General features: G+C 46.0%; 1 protein-coding gene across 3 annotated transcripts in view; it reads right to left on the bottom strand.

The window, feature by feature from the left end:
• Positions 1-5,397: 5,397 nt before the first annotated feature.
• The window catches only part of LOC131886849 (homeobox protein cut-like), a 40,045-nt gene continuing 22,742 nt past the window's right edge, over positions 5,398-22,700 (bottom strand). For 2 of the 3 annotated variants that reach the window (XM_059235274.1, XM_059235273.1), the window contains 9 exons: positions 15,424-15,865; positions 12,500-12,681; positions 10,873-11,090; positions 9,811-10,784; positions 9,611-9,738; positions 8,767-9,439; positions 8,344-8,599; positions 7,775-8,061; positions 5,398-7,666 (listed from right to left, as the gene is read on the bottom strand). In XM_059235274.1, the coding sequence (XP_059091257.1) occupies positions 6,713-7,666; positions 7,775-8,061; positions 8,344-8,599; positions 8,767-9,439; positions 9,611-9,738; positions 9,811-10,784; positions 10,873-11,090; positions 12,500-12,681; positions 15,424-15,795 (4,044 nt within the window). In that variant the 5' untranslated portion in view covers positions 15,796-15,865 and the 3' untranslated portion in view covers positions 5,398-6,712. The remainder of the gene's footprint in view (positions 7,667-7,774; positions 8,062-8,343; positions 8,600-8,766; positions 9,440-9,610; positions 9,739-9,810; positions 10,785-10,872; positions 11,091-12,499; positions 12,682-15,423; positions 15,866-22,700) is intronic. The other variant, XM_059235275.1, reaches the window with a different exon arrangement.

The following is a 22,700-nucleotide window of genomic DNA, read 5'->3' as shown; positions in this document are numbered from 1 at the left end:
TCAAGCAACCTCTTTGAGCGTTTGCTCCCAGATAGTTGCGAGAGAAAGACAGGAGTTGACCACACAATGTAGAGATAAATCTTTGGGCAATTTCACATCTCTCAGGTGTTCGCTCCGAAAAACTCAATGCTCATGGTACAAAAGAAGTATAGATTTCTCGTGGCTGATCTCAAGACTTACCCGTAGTCTGAGTGCTGACTCTGTATGTGCTGTGTATCCATCCATCCATGGACGGAGGAGAGCTGTGAGCAATGAGCAGTGAGTCTCTTCCTAGTAAATCTTAGTCCATCACACCGATTAGGATCGCCATTTTATTACGTTCATATCCGTCGCATTCTTCCATAAATCCCCTCCCGACCCCACAACAGCTGTGGTTCCCAATCAAGCTGTGGCCCCCCGTCGGGTTCCAACCCGTTCACTGTTAGTTTCAGTACGTCCTCGACACAAAAGCCAAGATCCCGCTCGAGTGGCCGAATCCACGTATGAAGAGCCACACACACACATACAGGCATGATATTACTACAGTGGAGTTGGAAGAGAGCTCGCGAGGTTTTGCCTTGGAAACCCAATATTTGGACATTGGCCCAGCAGGGTCAAATCAATTCCACTTGACACTTCCAGGGAGGTCTTTTCTCGACGCCCAAACTCTGAATATTGGCTAATTAATACCCGCTTCCCGATCCCACCATGGACATTTACACTCACACTGCACTGATCTGTACGTTCAAAGGATGAACCATGCTGCAGGTATTCGCCGCCTTGATCTAGGGTCCATATTGGCTAAACCAGGAGTTATGGCATTCCAAAATGTCAGAACTTATCAATAATGCCGTTAAAGGCCAATCATGTCGGGATTTTCTCCCCATTTATATCTCCGTTTCAAGTGTCAGGTACTTTTTTAGAAGTACTTCGTTTCGGAGGGGGCTCACTGCCTTGAGCCTTTTGTGAATAAAAGTGAAGCAAAAAAAGCTCCTCCTTTCCCAATGGCATTCGCTTTGCTCGTCAAAACTCTTCATATTTTGAATCAGATTTCAATTGAACATCTCAAAAGAGTTCTTCTCGTTTTTCTCTCTCTCTCTCGCAAGTTCCTGCCTCAAAACGTTGACTGCTCGCTTAGTCGTTATTGTTGTCCCTTGATCTGCCTTACAGTCTATTCTGTGTCACATTCTTGGGTTTTCCATACTTGTAGCAGTGTACGTATAGTAGTGTATGCAGCATACACCGTACGATGTAGACTTTAGATCTTCGGCCAAGTCTTTCTCCCCTTCAGCGTCTGTTAAAAAACGTGTTCAATCAGTTTACCCAGATGATAGCCCTCAAATATATTTTCAAAGTTGGATAAAACGACAACGTTGAACGGAAGAGAGACGAAGAAGATCATCCTGATGATGATGCCTTTGAATGGTATGACTTGCCAGTGACAGAACGCACCTCCACTTTGCTCTTCTTTGGTATCAGTTTGAGTTGGCAAGTGTCCGTTGGATCTCTGTCCCTTTGGCATTCAGCTCATCCCCACCTTTTCTCGACAAATAAACCCTCATGAAATGGTCCAGATACGAACTGGATATCCACTCCATTGAGCCTTGAAAGTGAGCGGGAGTCGACGCATCTGAGGGAATTCGACATGACAGTTTGACACGTCTCAACCCCTTCGATTCCGGTTCATCACCAAAGGTTTTATACTTCAAGAATTGGGTTGATCTTCTCTCCCCTCGAAATTCATCCTCCTTGATCGGTCGTCTCCAGCTCCACCTCGACCCTCACTCCACTGGTTCTGTAGTTGTCCCCAAGGTTCACTTGGAAGGCAGAAATGGAATAACAGCCAGCTATCTCCGTAGCTAGCAAGCTCTACCTGAATGGCATAAGGGGATCAGTCGCTTTTTACTCGCTTCTTCCTTCATGTTGGATCAAGAAGCAGCGTGGAAAAGGGGAAGAAGATACACAGACGACAATGGGGCTAAATGGTGGCCGTCGTCTTTGGGCAAGATTCCACTTGTCCAGACATTGGGAGAAGGCGAGGACGAAGGATTGGAATTGGCTGGGCTTGAGCGTTTAGCTCTCAATTCCATTGATATCTGACGAAAAACGAACGCGGCAATCGACTTTTTTTGTACCTTGATATTGATGGATGGCGAGCAAAGGGGGAATTTGGCATTTGAGCGATCGCGTTCATCCATCTTATCGCTGCTGAGATCTGCCATAACGTGTTATAGATTTTGGCACTTGACCCCGAGTGTTGAGGATTATTACAGTGGAACCTGACAGGTTTGTCTAGACTTCTTTTTCGTCAACGTTGTTTCTACATTTCGACTGTCTGAACACCTCTTCAAAAATCCAAAGCCATAGTTTGCCTGTCATATCTGAGCTGTCAATACATTTCAGAGCGAGAAAGGCGTTGAGAACCTTGACAGATCTTCCCTAACAGCTACCACATCACCACTGATCCGAAGGTTTTCCTCTATATACATACATACGAACATACAAACATACATACATACAAGCAGGCTAGACATGTCGACCCCATGTCTTGAAATCGATCCCAAGATTGTTGTTGGCGTTCCCCACCAGTGGGGTCTTAAGGAAGACTCCGATTATCCGGAATATCCAATGAGCTCAATCCGGAATCAAGAATACAAGATCCATGGGAAAAGAATTTGTCCTCAGACTAATCAAGCCCATCATCATCATCATCATCCAAAAGGGTGACACCATCGGCGAACGAACACCCCCGAGGTACGAACGTAGTTGGTAGCCTCTTCTTTCCCCCTTTTTCTTCAAAGACTCGTTATTGCTGTTGTACAGTGCGTTCAACACAACTTGGATTGGGAAAACATTCCTAGGCTCAAATTTCCCGAATCGGAAAATATCCTGAGTGATGAGGATAAGAACGGCTGTGGTTGTGGTGGTGGTGCTGGTGGTGGTGATCCTCTCTATCGAACAAGAACCAAATGAATGTGTGGTAAGGAGAGCCCATCGCTACCATTTACGTTACACATCGGCTTTGTCGAGCCTGGCATTTTTTGTCACTCTATCCCGACAACATCGAGCGGTTGCTTTTGCTCTTTTTTGCCACCAGCGACAACGTGGACTCCTCGCGTCTGTTTCTGTCCCTTCACAGCCTACCTTCTGAACTGTATAGTGTACTGTAGTGTTACACTGTGGCATACAGGGGCTTCGTTCATGTCGCCCCACCCAAGCAAAAAAGAAACCATTGATTGATGTGGCCATTGAAATTGATTGGTATTACCTTAATGATAGCTGTTGTGTCATGTTTTACAGAAGCCAATGGTGCATAGAGCCTCTTTTGTGAGGTGCTTCTAGATGAGACAAGCGATAAAGTTCAAACCACTTTTGTTGTTTTGACAGCAACCTTTCTCAGTGTCGATAGAAAGTGAGAAGAAGAGGGATGTCATGACACTCGAGGTCCAATAATGGTTTTAATATGGAGAAAAAAGAGTCCGTCACATAAGTACTTGTCTGCCCTACGAACAGTACAACAGTATACGTAGATAGCGAGATGATCCGTTGTTGTAAACTACATTTTCTCATGCTTTGCAGCACTTAGTGCCTCCTCGGAAAGAACTCCTCTCCCCTTGTTCAACGTCACTTCAATCAAGCTCTCTCATTTTACATCAGTTTCTTGGCTCTCAGCCCCAACCAAAGTCCGTTCGGCTTGATCATGATGATGTTTGGTGGAAACTTCCACTCTCACACCTTGACGCTTATTAGGCCATGCATTGATCTTTGTCAAATATATCACAATCAGTCCAGGGCAAGAACTAGGGTCTTCCTTGCATGTACTTTGTTTCAGAGTAGGCATCGATCCTTTCTGCGTACTTTGTTATAAGGGAAGTGCCAACTTTGAAGAACATATCGTTTCAGGAAAAGCGGATCCCTCAATGCATAGTACAAAAAAGGCATAGGAAGACCGTACCCCTCAATCCCCCGCTTTGTGACGGGATTAGTGATTATTATTTATCACCGGATATCGGCTCAGATCACTGATTATACTTGGACATCGGCATCGCCGTCATCGTCATCGTCGTCGTCGCCGTGGCCGTTGTTGTGGCTGTTGCCGCTTGTTGTAATTTGGCTACAGCCACATTTTGCCTTGGAGGCTTGTCACGGACTAGTTACCACATGGTGATGATGTCTTCATCGCTGATTGCCTCTTTCTTTCTTTCTTTCTCTCCCATACATACGAACGCTCTCACATATTGTGGACACAAACCTGCACACACGCACACACGAGCACACACGCACACACCACACACAAATAGACACATACTCACAGTTAGACTGGTTGGTCTGGGCAAGAACACACGTCCCCTGTCCAAAGACAACAGGAACTGAAACCTCAAAAGCCGTTTCTAAATGAGTAGAAAATTCTCATTGTGCGTAAATCATATCGATAAAACCTGCCCTCCAAGTTGGTCGTGCTTGATCATGTCGATGCATTGATGATTCAGAATTGTCAACCATGAAGGGACTCTTTTCCTAATTAGGAAATGTGTGAGCCAGAAAGACGAGGGGGAAAGAGGGAGCTTGAAAGAGAATCAAACCATTTCCTGATAATGAGGAATGGCCTCAGGTGGAGGAGTCATTAGCTGATTGACTCTTTTTTTCCATCAATATCCCGTTTCTATCTCTCTTCAGTCATTTACCTACGATTTTTGAGGTCCCTTTTCGGCCATGGTGGCCTTTTTCATAGATCTTAAGCTGATGAGACCCTCTTTCTCCACCTGTCTAATGGTTCCAATGGTAGTTCTACTGTGCCAAATCCGATTTTCTGGAAAACATTTCGAATGCTTGTCTCAGGTTGGTCAACAATATTTCACTTATTTCCCGAGGTTCATCAACATCGTTAGGCAAAGGGTGGAATTCGTGACACAAGTGTGCCCGATAGAATGGCCTATTCTAGAATTACAATGTATTTGACGGAGAATTGAATGAAACCCGACTCGCTCCATTTCCGCAATAATCCGATTATGACATTTAGAATTGAATTACAATTTCCAAAACCCCAACACTCTTCAGCGAGTGTGGCTTGAGTTGGCCTACTGTTGTCGTCTTTCACATGTGTTGCTTTGTCCTTCGCAAAGAATTGTACGTGTACTGGAGCAGTAATTCCCTAAGTAATGTAACCCTTAGGACCAGAAAGATTGAGAGATCGACGACTTTTTGCTGAGGGGATGTTGTTTCTATCGAATACGTTCCCCCTGTGACGTCTCTAGTTCAGGTTTGGTTCTTTTCCTTGGGGCGAATGCCATACGAATGACACCAAAATGGATCTCACCTTGCCTCTTTATCTTTTGTCAAGGCTTCATTTTAGGCTTTTAGTTCTGCTGTTTGTAGCTATGTGGCTAGCTAGTGTATGGAAGGACAACACAAGGGGAGTTTCTGAACTTGATGGTGCTTTATTTCATCTAAATGTATGATTTATACTGATTCTGCTTCGCATGTGACAATATCGTTCGACTGAATTGATAACATCAAATAACGGAAAAATTCGAGACGTGGAAATGGGAAAAACCTAGGAGGCAAGTATTTTTGGTACCGGTGTCTATGCTCGCCCAGTAGCTACGGCTTTTGTGACTGGTTGATGCATATCAATAAAAAATCTACAATCTTCTCGTTAGAACGAGTCTAAAAGAGTTCGTTTCCCTACAGTGTTTACTCTTTGAGAGTCCAAACTGAAAGGCCAAGCTTGCAGCCCAATCGCACTCGCTCGCTCTGAACTCACATACACCAAGTGAGCGAGTGAGTGAGTGAGTGAGTGAGTGAGTGAGAGAATGGCGAAGACGACAAGAAAGAAAGAAGAAAAGAGGTGGAAGAAGGGGAAGAAGAAGAAAAAGAACGGCAATAACGAGGCTCTGGTTCTTACTTTTTTTGGTGGGGACAAAGGGGCTAGGATTACTCGACCAGGTAAAGATCGATGGAGGATTGACTACTACCATGTTATGGCAAGCATGTGTGATGGTGGTGGTGGTGGTGGTAGCGGTTGGTTTATAGGTATGGTAGTAAACGTGTGACCACACACGCATTCACTCAAATACTACACATGGGCTAGCACACACTAGCACACACCGACACTCTCGCACAGAGTGACGAGTAGCTAGGGTCTGCAAAGTTTGTCGTTTGCGGCCAAAGGACAGCCACAACGAAACAACGAGCGAGATCAGGTGAACTGATTGTATCAATGTAATAAGGGGATCTTTTGCCACACACAGGAGTTTGCATGAAGGTAGTGCGTAGGTAGGGTGGAGTTTTGAGTGCAGTTTTCTACTGACAGCCAGACCTACGACAATGCGAATGAGTGATTCCGCGAATGAGCCCTTTTCTGAGATCAAGTAGTCGGTTTATTACTATACAGGGAAAGAAGGGTCATGGCTTGGCAATTGTTCATTAGAACAGCCTGTTTAGAGTGGGTGGCTTGGTGGGTAACGTCGTGGTAGTAATACATAGTATTTGAAGGTATGCGTTGACAATGTAGGTGGATTGGGGGTAATGGTAACATTCCGGGAGAAGGTTCATGGGGATAAATCATCATCAAAAGGGGCCTTTCGAATTGAGAGAGGAACGAAAGGAGTGATGGGGGAGGGGGGAGGGGCGAGGGGCGAGGGGCGAGGGGGGAAGGGACTAACAAGCAGTCATTGCTACAATTTTTCTTTTTGCACTTTCGTTACTGACTCCAAGAAGTATACAAACATGTTTAGTCGTCGTTGTTTGTTGGCTGCTTTCGAAGGACCAGTTCACCAGGATCGTTGTTACTGCAGTTGGAGGATTCGTCAAGTTCTTTGGCATTGACATCGGTCATCAAACGAGGCTGGCCGTCTTCATCCAGATCTTTGCCTTCGCCCCCGGACCAACCCACGGGATTGACCCATTGGGGTGCGATTGGTTTCCGTCGAGAGGCGCGATTAGTTGGTGGTGATATGTCACCCAATGAGGTCTCACAATCCATGGTATCCCCGTCATCCCCACAGGTTTTCTTAGCCCCCGGGCTGTCGTTGTACATGTCTCCGTCGTCTGTGTCGTCAAAGATTTTCTTGGAAAGGTCTAAGCCGGATGGGCCGTCGGTGTTATCCTTGGAATCCACGTCCAGCTCCAGGATCCGTTGATTGACCATGAGACGGAAATGGAGTGGATCGAAAGGTCGACTCTCGTCTCGACTGCTGGGAATGACAGCTTCGGCTTCCATGGGATTGGTTTGCTTCAATCGCATCCTGTGGTTGTGGAACCAGTTGCTGATACATCTGGGCTCCAAGTTGAGCTCCTGAGCCAAGAACTCCATAGCCGAGGGACTGGGATACGGATCAAGGTTGAAGGCCACTTTGAGTGATTCCTTCTGACGTAGTGTGAAGAGAACTCGCTGCTTCTTGGAAGAGGAGGTCGTGCTCCCCGGGCTATCCGCTTGTCCAGAGTAGGGATCCGAGAGCTCGGAGGGCGAGGCTGGGTTGGAATCTGATTCACGCTTCCTCTTCAATGACTCTGTTTCTGACTTAAAAGCGTGGAGCTTTTCAATGTTGAGGGGATCATTAAGCCACAATTGCATTCGAATGAAAGGCTCTCGCCCTTTGATGCTTAACATGTGCCATGGTTTGGGCTTGCAGAGCAACTCGCTCACCGAGCCTTGAGACAGTCCCAAGACGGCCTCACCAAAGTGCTGGAAAAAAGAACACACCGCAGAAAAAGAGAGATGAGGTTGGTGGGTTGGATGGAACAAGAACAACTTGACAGTGGGCGACGACAAGATTTGTCGCCGTTTTATTACCTTTTGGCCGACATTGCTGGATGCCAGCACCTCTTTCACTCGCTGCGTGAGGAGCATGGTGTCCAATTCTTGTGTGAGAGCGGCTATCTCATAAACATTGGAACTGGCACCCGAGAAAAGCGCCAATCTCTGTTGTTCCTGGAGTTTTCTTTGGAAAGCGAATGGGTCGGAGAGCATCGCTTCGGCCCCAGGCAAGAACTTGAAGTCTCCAGGCCCCATTGATGATGGCTTGAGACCAAATGGAGAGTTTGGAAATAATTTAGGAGACACAGAGGTGGGAGGCAAGTCTAGGGAAACGTGAAGAAAGAACAGAAGAATAGCAATGAGTGTCGACTGTACGGACTCGTACGAACGAACGAACGACCGAACGAACGGACACACCAACGAACAGAGGTCTGTCAACGTTATCATCGTGATTATCAAAAACATCAACATCCCTAGTTGGCCAAAGTCACTGCGTTTCGTCATTATTCGTCTAATTTGGAAAGTTTTACGATCATGCAATGCATGCAACGACTTTGAACCAACATGGATGATCATTGGAGAATGGAGTTCCTGGTCGAACTTACAGGTTCCGGTGTAATTTCCTGTCCTCATGAGCTTCTCTGGAACAATCTTGTACTGACTGGCCACAAGTTTATGAACTGCGTGCTCGTCATCGAGAAAGAGTTTCATTCGAATAAATGGTTCCTTGCCTTTTTGCGTGAGCATGTGATATTGCTTGGGCCGGGCAAGAAGGTCAGAAACACTGCCCTGGGACAGCCCGAGGACATTCTCTCCGAAAAGACGTTGACTAATTGAATATTGCGATAAAAGCTCCTTGATCTAGACAAAGAGGGAGAAAAAGACAGCATTGAAGATGTTGAAAAGAAAAACAATGACGCCGTCAAACACCAGCAAACTCAATCAAACCAATGGGGCGTGAGTTCATGCCTCATTGTGTGTGAGTGTGAGTGTGCGCGTGTGTCTCTCTCTCTTACTGCTGCTCTCACCTTGCGAACGAGCTCTTCGGTGTTGATGTGTTCGTATCGATCAAATTGCTCTTGGGTGACGGGCGGGAGAATTGCCTTGAAGGTCCTCTGATTGGGACGATAAGGAGAATGAATGGGTTGAGATGTTAGGGAATTGGTAATGGAGGCCATTCCCTGGAGAGGCGAGGCTGATGAAGACAATTTCTCTTCAATCAGGGCCGGAGCAGCCGAACTCCCACTTGGGACCGAGAGAAACCCCGCGGGGCTAAATGAAGATGGACTGAACTTTGGAGGACTCACCCCACCTCCCCCTCCACCCGAGCGGCTGGGCGAAGTGGGACATGGGGACGAGGCCGAGGACCTCTCCTCACGATCAGTACCTCCTCCTCCTCCTCCAACGCCGCCCACGCCACTGCCGCCGCAACTGCCCCCACCGCCACTAGTGCCCCCACCATTGCCCCCACTGGATTCCTTGTCCCCTGAAGAATGGCTTTGTGAAGCCTCATTAGGACCTGTCAATGAGGAGCTGCCCAACATAGCTCTCTGCTGCAATTTGGCCAATTCTTGTTGATATAGCTCTACGGCTCGTTGCATTTCTTCCGCCGTTTTTCCCATAAACCCACCAGCCATCCCCAGTCCCATGCGATGATCGCCAGACTCTTTGGCTAATGCCGTAAGACTTGGAAAAGCCAATCTATGGAGAAAGGGACCTTAGGTTAGTATTGGTTTAGTATTCCTCGTGTTCATGCAGTAGTATCGATGGACCAAACTCTCGTCTCAAATTACACCTGGCTTGGGATTCCCCATCACGGGGAGAAAAGCGAATGATATCCAGGGAGATTGTTTTTTACTCGAATTGACTTACTTTTGTAGGGCATCCTTCATCATATCTGACGAAGGTTTTGAATCGAGTGGCTTGGCCTCGCTGACCTTAACCGAGGACTCGGTGGAGAGCCTGGGGATCTCAATGTCCGGTCGCTTCATGTCGGGCTTCTTCAAATATGAAAGCAACAGTTGTCTTCAGAACATTTCTCACGAATAATGCTAGACAAAGGTATGGCTTACCTTGTTTTTGTCCATATGAGGAGGCAATGGCAATCGAGTTGAGGCCAACAGATCTAGCGGTGGTCTTGGAAACCTCGCAAAAGCGTCATCTCGAAGCATGGGTCCACCCATTCCCTGGCCAGGCATCCCTCCGTACCCTCCTGGACCCCCCAGACCACTGGGAGCACCCGGTTGTTCACCTGGAAACTCGAACCTCATTCGAGAGTGCACTTCTCTACCAGAATGAGTTGGCGTCCTTGCGGATAGCTCACCTTTCCGGGGAATGAGGGATTTTAGCATCATCACGGCGTTCTCGTCGTAGGCCCAGGCGTGCATCTTGCGGTACGAATCGCGTCCTTTCTCAGTCAGCTTCTCCCAGCACTTGGGTTTCGACAACAGTTCACTCACAGTCCCTTGGGAGAGCCCGAGCACGTATTTGGCAAATAGCCTTTGGCCTATGTTGTGAATGGACAATAGCTCACGAACCCTGCGAGCCGAGGCGAGGGTATCAATGGCTTGTCCGGCGTATTTCTCCATGTTGTATCGGAGCATATCCTGGAGGTGGCCCTCGATCGGGTCTGATTTGGGAATACGAGCTGACGACAGGAATGGCGATCCTTGCATTAAAGAAGGAGGAAGTGGTGGAAACAGGTGATAGGGCTCGTCAGGTTTGAAGGGACTCTTGAGGTCGTACCGCACGGGGCTTTGATGACCATTATTGTTGTCTTCTATGTTGTTCACGCCCCCTGTGCTGCCCCCTCCGTTGGAAACGGATGCTCTCGAAGCAGGCCGAGTGTCTTGGGGTGTGGCCCGGTCTGGAGTGTTTGACCGATGGGCTGGGGAAAGGGGAGAAGGTGGAGGTGGAAGGCTGGAGGATGACGAATGAATGTTCTGCTCGATGTTTCGACGCCAAGCCGAGAGCATGTCTTCATTCAGAGGCGAACCCATTAGAGGCACTTTCATAAAGTCCCCTAGCCATGGCTTGGCCGTAGCAGCTGAGGAAAGAAGAACGTTCGAGGTGAGAATGAGGCTGTTGATCCAACGTACGTACGTACGTAGAGTGCTTTCTGATCTGGGGTTTACCTTGCAAGTCTACCAATGCCTTTAGTGCAGGGTTGGCATGTTGGAGAGCTTTGGCCCTTTGAAGCAGGAACATCTCCAACCCCTTGGGTGGTGGCGGTAACGAGGCTAATCCCGGTTTTCCATCAGGGCCCATGCTTATTGGGCTGGAATCCTCTCGATGGGGAGATTTTTCTCTGGAAGCTTCAGAGTTTGGCACCGGGAAATTCGATTTCAAGATCCTATGAAATGGAATTGTCTTTAATAGGGAAAAGTCATTAAAGAGGGATCTATCCCAAAGTCTCAATTAGATCCTCCCCAACTCTCTGGGAGCAATAGCAAAGAAAATGGGAGGACGAGGAGCAGGAGAAGATTAAGGCCGTAATCACTGATCGTTAAAATGGCACCCGTTCCTTGGTCTTAATTGGAGTCAGGAACTTTCTTTCTCGTTCCAAACCACTCGCTCAACAGGGCAAAACGATGGCTTGGCAGGCACACCAACCAACCAACCAACTTAACCACCTCGGTACACACCCCATTGGAAAGAGGATGAAGTCAAGCAAACGAAGACAGGGCGAAAGGATGAAGGAGAAGAGTACGTGTACAATAGTCGAGAGGGGATGAGGAACGGGGGGCAAAGGGTTAACGCTGGGATCTTCGAAAAAAAAAGAAAATGAATTCTTTACTCTTCGTTTTCCTCTTCATTCTTGTGCCCCCTCTCACTCTATCTCTTGGCTAAGGTTTCCTTCAACTCTGGGCAGGCGGCGAAGATAATTTGTCTGGTTCGTTAGCAGATCTTTCGTTTGATTTTCCACTGATCATCAGAGGTCATGATCTTGCGTGAGAGCGTGGAGCAAACTACAAAACTACTCCTTTTGACACAACATGGACTAATTGCCACATATTTGTCTTAAGCGGTTAGAGAAGGAAAATCAGCGGAACTTGACTTCTGGCCCTGACCTTATCTCTCTCTATCTCTGCCCCATTCTTCCTAGAAATGTACCTCACTTAAATACTTCACTCTTCATGGGCCTTGAGCACGCTCCTCTCGATATTGATGTCTTATTAATCATCATGTCCCCAAATCGCCATAGGGGAGCGCACCATCCAACCCGATTAAGGTGTTCTCGGTACTAGGTACGATCAAGGTCTGAAGAGCGTATTTTTATGCCCCTTCCTCCCTTTTCTCCCTCCTTTCTCACTCAGTGTCTCTCTCTCTCTCTCTCTTTCTCTCTCCTGAGCCCTGAGATGTTGAGTATGTGTCAGGACAAACAAAAACTGAGGAGAAGGTTGGTAAGATATCAAGAATGCGCATCGTAAAACTTGAAAAGAAGAAAACTTCTGCAATGCACCACACTCGAATTTTATTCTACTACCATCGCACAGGGCTTAGGGCCCCTTTCTGCTCTCTTTTGGGGGCTAGCCAACAAGAAGACCTCTTTTCGGATTCCATTTGAAGGCACTTCAAATGAATCATGGTCCCACGCCCCGCCCCCATTCCTCTCGTTTTTGTCCGATTCAGTTAGTAGGACGATACTGTAGAAGTACCAGTAGAAGTACCAGTAGTAGTAGCAGTAGTAGTTCAGGCAGATTTAAATGATTTCCTCCCAATTTCTTTCAGACGGTGCATACGAAGGTACAATATACTTACATGTACTGTCGTTTGAGTTCTTCATAGTCTCTTTGGTCTTTGAGATGGGATTCCAATCGCTCCAAGGTCCGATTCTTCTCAATGAGCTCATCACGAAGACGTGCGATCTCGTTCTCCGTGTCTCTCCGGACTTGATTCAAGGTGGTTTGGAGTACATCGATCCGGGTGGCCAGGCCGAAATCCTAAGCGGGAAATGAACAAATGAGACGATTACAAGTACAAATATTGCGAACTTGGGTGAGAAATGATCTTTGGTTCAACTTGGAGGCGGAAGCGAAAATTAATCTCGACGACCAGCTCACTACGTATTGACATTGAATCTTATTGCATTCGACTCGCAGGGAACTGCTCTCCAAGATCTGATCGGTATTAATGAGGATCAATTTCCAGACGTATGATTTACGATTCCCAGCTGGTTTTTTTTCTGACAAATCCACATTTGACTGGTTGACTTCATGCTGCTTGAATGATTTGGCCGAGTTTCTCTGTCCAATAATGGCAATCGGCCCAACTGATTTATGGCCCGAATCACCGACAATAATACCCGAGCCAGTCGGTTCTCATGAACTGGGATTCGAATTCATGAAGTCGCCTGCCTCCCTGACTTCTCCCCTAATGTCTTATCGTTCGTTGGACAAGAAAAACGTCAAATTGATGATTGTAAACCGAGTTTCTTGCCAAATAAATTACCCCCAAGTATGTGGAACTCTTTCATGCGAAATTGAAAGTCAACTTCGTCGACCTAACGAATGAGTGCAAAACCGAAAATCGCATTTTCACGAGCAATTTGACTGGGTAAACTTGAAGAATCCCGAATCTTCTGCCTCCCCCTTCTTTCGTTTCTCGCTCTCCCACAAACTCGTTCGCTCTTCGCTTGATGCACCAAATGAAACTTCGATCCGAAAAAAGAACTTTGAACGAGAAAGTGAGTTGAGGAATCTGTTTCTGTGCAATTCATTCACTTCATTTCAGCTTCGAAGACCATAGAAGATGGAGATGATGATGATCATCATCAGCATCATCGTCGTCGTCGTCATAGTTGTCGTGATGATGCACCTTCAGTATCTTCGGAGAAGTAAATCTGAGGGGAAGAGGAACCAGAACAAAAATCGGAAAGAAACTTCTCAAACATGGTCCATATTGAGTTTGCATCTTGAGAACCAACTTCCCGGCAATCAACAGGAAACGTACCCACCAGCCAATCCCAGAAAGCTGGATCCGAAGTGAATTCGGGGTGTGTTCAAGTTGTCTACACGCGTAAAGGACTAACCACCAATTACGATGCAATTCCCTTATTCATGGTTTCTCGTATTGCCATGTGCCAGCAAGCCCACCCACCACCGGGGGAATTGAATGAATTCTAATTCATTAGACGTAATATATGCATCACTGCCAACCCTACGATCAACCTGAGATCTATACTACACATAGAAAAGATTCTCTCCTCCATCCTCTGCGATGCAATGGTCCCTGTCTTCAAAGACATGCCTTCCTTTCGTCAGTTGGATCTAACTTTTCTCTCCGACGCTTTTTTAACCTTAAGGTCATTCTGGACAGGATTGGCATCCAATCACTCTGTTTGTTTAATTCCTTAGTCCTTTGGGATCGTATCTTAGGCTTCAATTCGTGTTTGGGTTTCCTCTCAAGATCAATAAGAAGTCGGGGAAATAGATGGATCAATCTTGCATTCGGGTTGTTCCACCCGGTTCGAAGCTTGGAATGTTTCCCCAGGTCTCCACAATGCTCTGAGCTTCAGCTTCATCAACTTACGGCATACTACATACGGCAAGGAATACGAGTGGGAAATTGGAATCGCCATCATTCTATCGTGATTTGATGCCCCTTACTCACGTGGAAATGGAAAAAGAGATTTCACAAAACCCACCATGCATGGAAAAGGCGAAACAGAGGAATGCCAGCCAACTAGCTAGCCACTGAGGAAACAAGCAAGCCAAAAAATATCTGGGCTTGATATACCGTCCACTGTACTGTATGTGTGCAGCAAATGTTGAGGATGGAATCGAAGCTTCTTTTCCTTCAAGAGAGCAATGACTAGCAAGCAGCCTAAACTTCATTGGCTGGAGGAAACGAAAGAAATTTAATCCTTTTGGGGGGCAAGGGAAAAAATGAAAAAAAGTGATCAAAACCGAGAACCTAGCATTAGGCCACACAATAGTTGAACCCGAGCAACTCTGTAGAGTCGAGGGCTCGAGGGCTCGAGGCTGAGAGTTTTGCGTTGATGCATTGGCCGTGGTCATGGATAACAGATGAACAAAACGAGGCTGGTTTGAAAAGTTGGCTTCGTTTTTTTAGTGCACTGTGTGGCTATGCATCCAAGCATAAGGAGTCTGACTAACAACAGCTGTGTTTAATTGAAGACATATCATAGGAACTGCAAGAAGGGTTGGAGCAAGCTGTGCTGTGGGCTGGATACGTAATTTACAGGCGTAAACGACGGCAATCCTCCCTCGGTTTTCGATTTGCGCAAGGTTCGTTGGAAGCCGAGAAAATGAAGCTTCAAAAGAAGGGAATCTGATCTAAGAATGACATTTTAGCCTCAAGGAGTTTTTTCTTCACTCTACAATCATAGTCAAGATTAGACCAAAGAGAAATGCTCGAGTGGGCTGAATTTGGAACCTGATAAGCATACTGTTAATATTGAATAGACAAGTATGATTGGAATTACCATTGAGAGGGAGGGAAGTGATGGATTAGCAGCAATATTGAATATTGTTCTGTGAAATAACTCGATCAAGCAAACAATCAAGATGGTAGTAAATTGAACGACTAGATCCTGTACGTGATCATCTTTTTAACTAGTCACTTGCTATCACTAAATGCACATTAAGTAGGTTATGGTTATGAAATAGCAGGTCGTTTTCACTGGATGGTGTAGGGGATTCCCTCAGATCACTAATCCTTACCTCGTTATCAATGTTGTTATTCGACTTCATTTCCAGATCGACGGTCATCTTGGTGCGATGGTCTCCGTTATTGGTTTTCTGAAGGTCACTATTGTTGCTCCTATTGTGAGAGGCCAAGGCCGTGGGATCTTCGTAATGATGTTGCTGGTGTTGTTGTTGCTGCTGGTGTGGATTGTTACTGTTGTTGTTGTGAGTTCTTGGCGGTCCAGATCGCGCCGAAGATGAGCTCATAACGTCGGGATTGCCGCGATGGTCGCTTCGGAGGAAACTCTCTCTGACAATTGCGGGGTGTGGCGGGTCCTTCTTGACATCCCTAGGCTCACTCTGGCACAGAAACTTGGACACGGAGTGAGAGCTGATCACAGCACTCATAACCAACGATTCTTGGAGAGCTCGTGTGGAACTTGGGCATCGCCAGGAGAACACCGAACCAAGATCTCACCTGAAAAAGGGGGATTCGGAAGTTTACATTAGCATCTGGCCGGGCTTTTGGGTTGCAAGGGTTGTCGCATGACATGTCCATGGATTGACCGTCGTTCGAGGCAACCACAAAAAGTACGACTAATCTGGGCCATGTTTTGCATGCTTCGAACAACAGGCTATGATGTGCCACGTTCTTTGCTCGTCAAGCAATCATTGATGACCAGTTTCCCGTGCTGTAAGGCTGTGTGTCTGTCTCCTTGGTTGACTGGTGGTTATTTTTTTTGTTAGGAATCTGTTTAATCAACTAGCAATATTGTAAGAGTATACACGATTGTCCAAAAAATGCGGCAAAAAAGCCAAATCCGACTCGACACAAAATTGGTACTTGGAGTCATAAACTTGAAGAAGGGTGCATTAGCAGTAGATCTAAGAGAAGCAGCTTCTATTGTACAGCAAAGAGCCATCTCTCTGTCTCCCCATCTAAGTAGGGCTGGGTAGTGTCTGTCAGCCGTGTGTCCCGACAGCAGCGAAATAAAACGAGTTGAACAAGGTATTGAAGAAGGATTCGGTACGGAAAGAGGGGTCTTCTCCTCCTCCTCCTCCTTCTTCTTCTTCTTCTTCTTCTTTACCTCCTCTTTGTTTGAAATTAATGGTACTGCAATCATGAACTTCGTGATCAAACCTGGCTGCCACTCTGGTGGCTGAGCCCTGACTGCTAAGTTTACCTGCTCATGTGTATGATTTCAAACTATTTTCTTCCACATTTGAACAAACTAGACGACCATTAATCACACACATGTTCAAAAGATATCGCCACAAACTGTGAGGCAGACAGCCACAAAGTGGAGAGAGAGAGAGAGAGAGAGAGAGAGAGAGAGAGAGAGAGAGAGAGAGAGAAAGGGAGAAGACGAAAAATATCACCTTTTGAGATAAGCAACCAAACAATACCACTCAGGGCACAACTCGACGCTACGAAGCGAGATCGGGTCCCTGGAGAAATTATCATGAACCTACTCGTTTTACATGTTATCTTGTCGCTTCAAATTATGATAAAATAGCCTGAGCTCATTTCTCTTGATTTCTTCTACATGCACCACCATCACCACCACCAGCCAAATGACAACAACAGCAGCAACATCCACAACAACAACTGCTCCAACTACGTATATACTCAAACTCGTTGCCCGGTCTTGGGCGAGTGCTTTCGAAAAGGGAAAAAAATCACACGCAAAAGCGGCGGACAACACTCAATACTGTTGTACGACTGACTGTATGTGGTACGCAGAAGGAGCAGCAGTAATAGTAGTAAAATGTTCGTGCGGCATTGGGAGAAACAAACGAGGCAGCTCAAGAAGACTCGGGGGAGTTTACAAGAATCCAGAGAATTTTTCCCCCTTCCAATCTCTCCTCAAGCTTGAATCCACTAAATGTATGCATTGTCTCACAGACTTGTCACGACGGTAGAAACGAAACACGGTCCATTAGTGAGCCCCCTGAGTCGCCAGATCGGCCAATAGTTCGCAGAATTGTCACCCATCATCCACAGATGTGCGAACACGGGCGACTAGAATCGCAGGATCGGGACGAACAATCTTATCTAGCCTATCCAGTCCGTTGTAATCGTCTCAAGTTAAAGATGTTCCGGCAATTTTGAGAAAACATGGCATTCTTGTTTGTTCGCGCAAAATGTTGTTGCATTGTTTGTCTTGAAGGCAAGCGGCTAACTCTCTCAGTCAGTCAGTCAGTCACTCACTCACTCACTCACTCACTCACGCGCTAGGGGAGCTTCTACTATACTTTCCCCGTTGGACTCGATGACTGCTGTCTCCTCGCTTTCTGTGGTGGTCGGTTCCGAAATGGGCTTCCAACTCAATAATGAACACATGAAATGTGACGGCCATTCAGTTTTGCGGCAAAAATCGCGAGAAGTCGTTTTGGCATTAGGTTCTAATCAAACGTAGGAGGACGAGAGAACGAGGAGATGGGAATCAGGAGACATGGCCAGAGCTCACAAGCTCGATAGCTTTGAAAACCCACTTGCCTGGCACTAAATGTCGCGGGTACGTGCATATTCAGCTTGAGACATAAGACGGAGGAAATCACTTTGTCTTCACGTTTTTGGCACGTCTTTACAACGGCTTGACATGCTGAAATTTGCCACTTTCACTCGGATGAACTTTTCACGCAAATTTTTATGAACGCCTGTGGGACGTGAGGAGTGTAAACATAGCACAATAATAACAATAATCAAGTGAACCTTACACCCAAGCATGCCTCCCATCAACGTAGAATTCGTCCGTTTGGTACACGATACGACGTTCACGCCACGTGGGTTGTGTGCTTTTTTTTGTTTCCCTGGCCAATCGAGTTGCACCTTTAATTTTTGTATGCCTTTTTCCAAAATTGCCTTGATGTACTGTAAGTTTTGACACCATGCTACATTGGAAAATCTACGAAATATACCATTGTGGCGGTCGAAGATTTGGCTAACAAACCACCGGAAAACCACTGCTAAGACACCGCAGCAAATATTCATTATCTCATCTGGGCCAATCGTAATCGTAATAATTGCCAGTCAGAGAGAGAAAGAGAGAGAGACAGAAGAGCCAGTGACCAAAATAACGTTTATGGCTCATCTCACGGCTTTTGCCTTATGGGAGGCAATAGTCATTGGTTTCATCGTTGGCATTGTGGGCTTGCCATTACAAATGTACTAGCAAATCGAATTCACCACCAAAATGGAAATGTGTCTTCTTCGCCCGAAAATAAACAAACGTTTGCGGCCGCCTTAGGTGGTGAGTGCTTGAATGTAAGAATGTCCATGCGTGTGTACCACCAGAGCACGGTTACTGCCATTTCCAAATCCAATGGCTCCACGCTTTGTTTACAATGTTAAAACCGCGAGCAAAGTGCGAAACTAATTTTTATTATATGCAATAGTATTGACAACAGCCCACCAGCACGCCACGTGAACAACAGGAGCAAAACCAGCCTTTTGGCAATTTGGGATCGAGGGCCTGATCTCCTTTTTGCACATAGGTACATACTGTAGATACTGTTCTCGTAGTCGTTCTCAGTACGTACCTTGTTCCAACTGTATCAGTATTTGTGGGTTCTGGGTCTGTTCAGATATAATTTTTGATCTCAAGAGGCCTGGCTAAGTTGAACTTGCCAAAACTGAAATGGGTTATTGCTTTACGGGGTGCGAAGTAGACCCCGAACGTAACGAATGGTGGCTTCCTTTTTGAGGTCAGAGGGTTTCTTCATCTATGTACGTTTGTGCGGGGCCAAAATTCCGTCGTTAAGTAGAATCCGGTTGGATAAGGCACGAACGTGCCCGGCGCCAAAAGTGGGCGTCAAATCGAGATGGACATGAGTGATTGGAGTGGGCGTGATTATTGAAACTTGTACTTGGGAGAGTGCCCGCCCCTGGCCCACCCCTTTTTATATCAAAATTATTGTGCCATTCCACCTGTTTCCCTCCCATTCCACTTGTCAATCCGGTGCTGTCAATTGGTCCGTGATTGCCAAACATGCGATCTGGGTCTCACGAATGTCATTCAGTCAAGAAACTGGTTTTTGATAGGGAATCAAACATGAAGGAGGAGGAGGAGGAGGATATTTTCACCTCAGCCACCTCTTCCTCCTCCTCCTTCCTCTCTCAGGTGTGTAGTACGTGTAAGACGTATTAGGAGCTGAAATCCCATAGTGCGAAAGAGAGATTTGCCAATGTGTTCGTGCCAATGCCCTATCCTTTATTCGACTCGACATTAGAGTCTGAGCAAATGGTTGCGCGACTAGCTCCACCATTCTGCAATCGGTCTACATACGACTCTTGGCATAGCCAAGCATAGCCTGCCTCCCAGCGGCCCAGCCGCCCAGCCGCCCCCCTCTGACTGAGGCCCTGGGTGAGTTGGTGCACCGATCGCAGATTGGTCCTTCGACAAAACTCAATAGACTTGAGACTTGAGGAGCCAAAAGACTTTCAAACCCAACGCAGCATGACACCTAATGTATCAAAAGACTTTGATGACAATCGCACTCAATCATGAACGAAGTTTTGTTGATTTTCAGCTTGCATAATATTCGTACCGTTAAGAGCCCATGAAACAATGACCCCACGAGTGAAGGAGTCACTATCTAGCTATGTTTTAACATACTACATCCTACGCGCTAGCTAAGACTCACAAACAGTCTCGAGTAGAGTCAGTCATGCTTTGTGAGCTATCCAATTGATGAAGCGTCTGGTCTCATTGGAGTCAAAAACCAACCCCCGCTGTATTTGTCAATAGCCCGGCCAAAGCCTAGGAGCACACCAGGACTTCATTAATCTTTCCATTTTACCGCACCGATTCTATATTGTTTCGTCAGAAATTGTGCTCTTAATTACCATCTTGAGCGGACAGTCGAAAGCGATCACTTTGATTAATTCATCCTCCGATTGATAGCTTGTGGTTTACACGGCACAATGAAGGGACAGGAAATCCAAAGCACCCTCTCGCTCTCCAAACGCAGATCCATTATCAAACCACAACATTAGGCTCGCATTGATGGTTTTGTATTTGATAATGTTTCCTTCACCATTGGAAATCATTTACATCCCGGTCGACAAGACTCAGTATGAGCACCACCTGAACAACCTTTTGATCAGTTGAGAACTAAAGGCTAATAACTTGGTCAGATATTAAAAGCAAAGCATGCGAAGAACCAAAATAAGACGCTCTCTAAGACCTTTCCCAATGATCATCTGCTGGCTGTTTTCAGTTGTGAGGAAGCTCCAATCCTCCTCTGCTCCATGTTTAGTTGGATCCATCGAGAGGAAGTACTCGCCAACTGTCGTCATTGGTGAGGTCGTTTCATGGTGCTGGTACATCCATTCAGTAATGGCCATTGTGGTAGTGGTGGTATTGAACACTTGTAATCATTAAACGATTGCTAGTTTCAGTTTCACTCATTGTAATTACTTCCAATGTTTGCCGAAGGCAACTCCACCACAAGATTGACAACCATATCCAGCTGGAAGTTCCCATTAGCCTCCTCGCAATGTACAACATTTGAAGTCCATCAGAGTGACTGATCTGCATATTAGCGATTCGATCGAGGAAAGGGCGTCTACGAGAGGATCATAAACTTGAGTCGAGGCAAATTAGTCGCCATGGGATCTCAGGCACTAGTGTTGTAATACTGTAATTCGGAAACCGAGACTAGGCACATATACATGGGTCAAAAATAGTCTGGGAATTGTGAAGGTAATTAAAACCAATGTCGTTTTGTAATGAACTTAGTACACTTCCTCCGGCAAAACCAACCCCATAGAGTTTGCTTGGCTTCATTTCATCTGGGACGATGATGATTGAGGGATACCCAGATCTACGTTTCCTAACTACTTCCTTGGATTTATGATGTACTACGAGCACTGCCAGCTAGGTATCGACGGTACTACTACTACTACACCTCTTGCTCTCGGTCGAGCGCGAAACTCTTTCTTCTTGTGCAGAGAAGTTTTCTGAGACTAAACACTAGTGCCAGTTAATCTCGTACAAAGTCAAGCTAGACCACAATATCCTGCTGGTTGTGTGGCTAGAAGATCATGGAGAATTCATAACAAATGTTGAGGATGACATTTACGGGGATCTTTACACAGACAATGTACGGATTAAACATGGGCTATGCATGTAGTATGCAAGTAGAATTGAACTTCTGAAAGGTTAGAGATTTTGTTCTGTCATTGCTCTAACTGTACGTACAGTACATCTAATTGCTACTTATATTCCTTACGTCTGTACTCCAGGAAGGGAAACTTCTCATTTAAAAGCTCGATCTGCGGATTTTGAATGCAATGACGACCACCATATGGGTCGATTACTCAACGGGGCTGGGAAATTTTGATTACTGTACATCCTAATTTGGGATGTGACAGAACTGATATACATACGGATGGACAAATGCTTTCACGAATGCTTTCAAGTGCGGCCTGTCATATTTGATGTCGAGATTAGTGCTCACCACTTTGAAGGGGTTCAATGTCAAATGACATTGATCTCAGGCTTGTTGCACAGCAATATGGGATTAATTTCCGAGGTTTCACTTCCTCACAATTGCGAGTTGACGAGGGAGAACTAATGGGAAATCACAGGTACAATCAGAGATGAAAGAGCCACCACCTACCCACACTCAAGACCAAAAAGCTTCAAAGCCTTCGAACTAGAATAGTGTACAACATGTTACCCTGTACATGTACGTACATCACTAGCTTCAAGCCAACAGTCTCGCTCTTCGGTCGCTCTTACATAGTGAGCAACCGTGAATAGCATTTCACCATCGCAGTTTGGTAACAATGGTTCATAACCAAGGGAGCGAGAGAGGTGTTCTTCTGAACATTCAAAATCCGGACAGGATGAGACTTTGATGATGACGCCACTTGAATGGGTTGCGGCTTGTCCAAATGCGGATAAGACGAGGCCAACCCAAACCAAACCAGTGGGAAGAAGAGTCCGTTCCACATATCTGGATTAACATTTCTCCTCACCCGCTCTGACCGCTCGTAGACGTGATTGTTGGAAGTTACTCAACTTAATGTACAATCTAATGCACATTTCGAACAAAGCAAGAGAGTGTGTCTCTGTGTTTTTGTCTCAAGTTCTTGTGATAATTGCACATCGTCATCCTCATAATCATCATGTTTAGTAAAAGTTTATGAATTTTCACAAAAGAAATTAGGACTCGAGACAATGGCTCAGTGTGAGTGAGGTCGCTTGTCCACACGTCGTAACTCGTTTGGTTCCGTACGAAGGCCTCAAAAAGGACATGAAAGAGTCACTTTTGATCAGGTCGAAACATGTTTGGGCAAATAT

This window comes from Tigriopus californicus, chromosome 9 (genome assembly GCF_007210705.1).
Source record: "Tigriopus californicus strain San Diego chromosome 9, Tcal_SD_v2.1, whole genome shotgun sequence".
Lineage (NCBI taxonomy): Eukaryota > Metazoa > Arthropoda > Copepoda > Harpacticoida > Harpacticidae > Tigriopus > Tigriopus californicus.
Note: the sequence above shows the minus strand (reverse complement) of the source record. Positions and strands in the feature narration are given on the sequence as shown.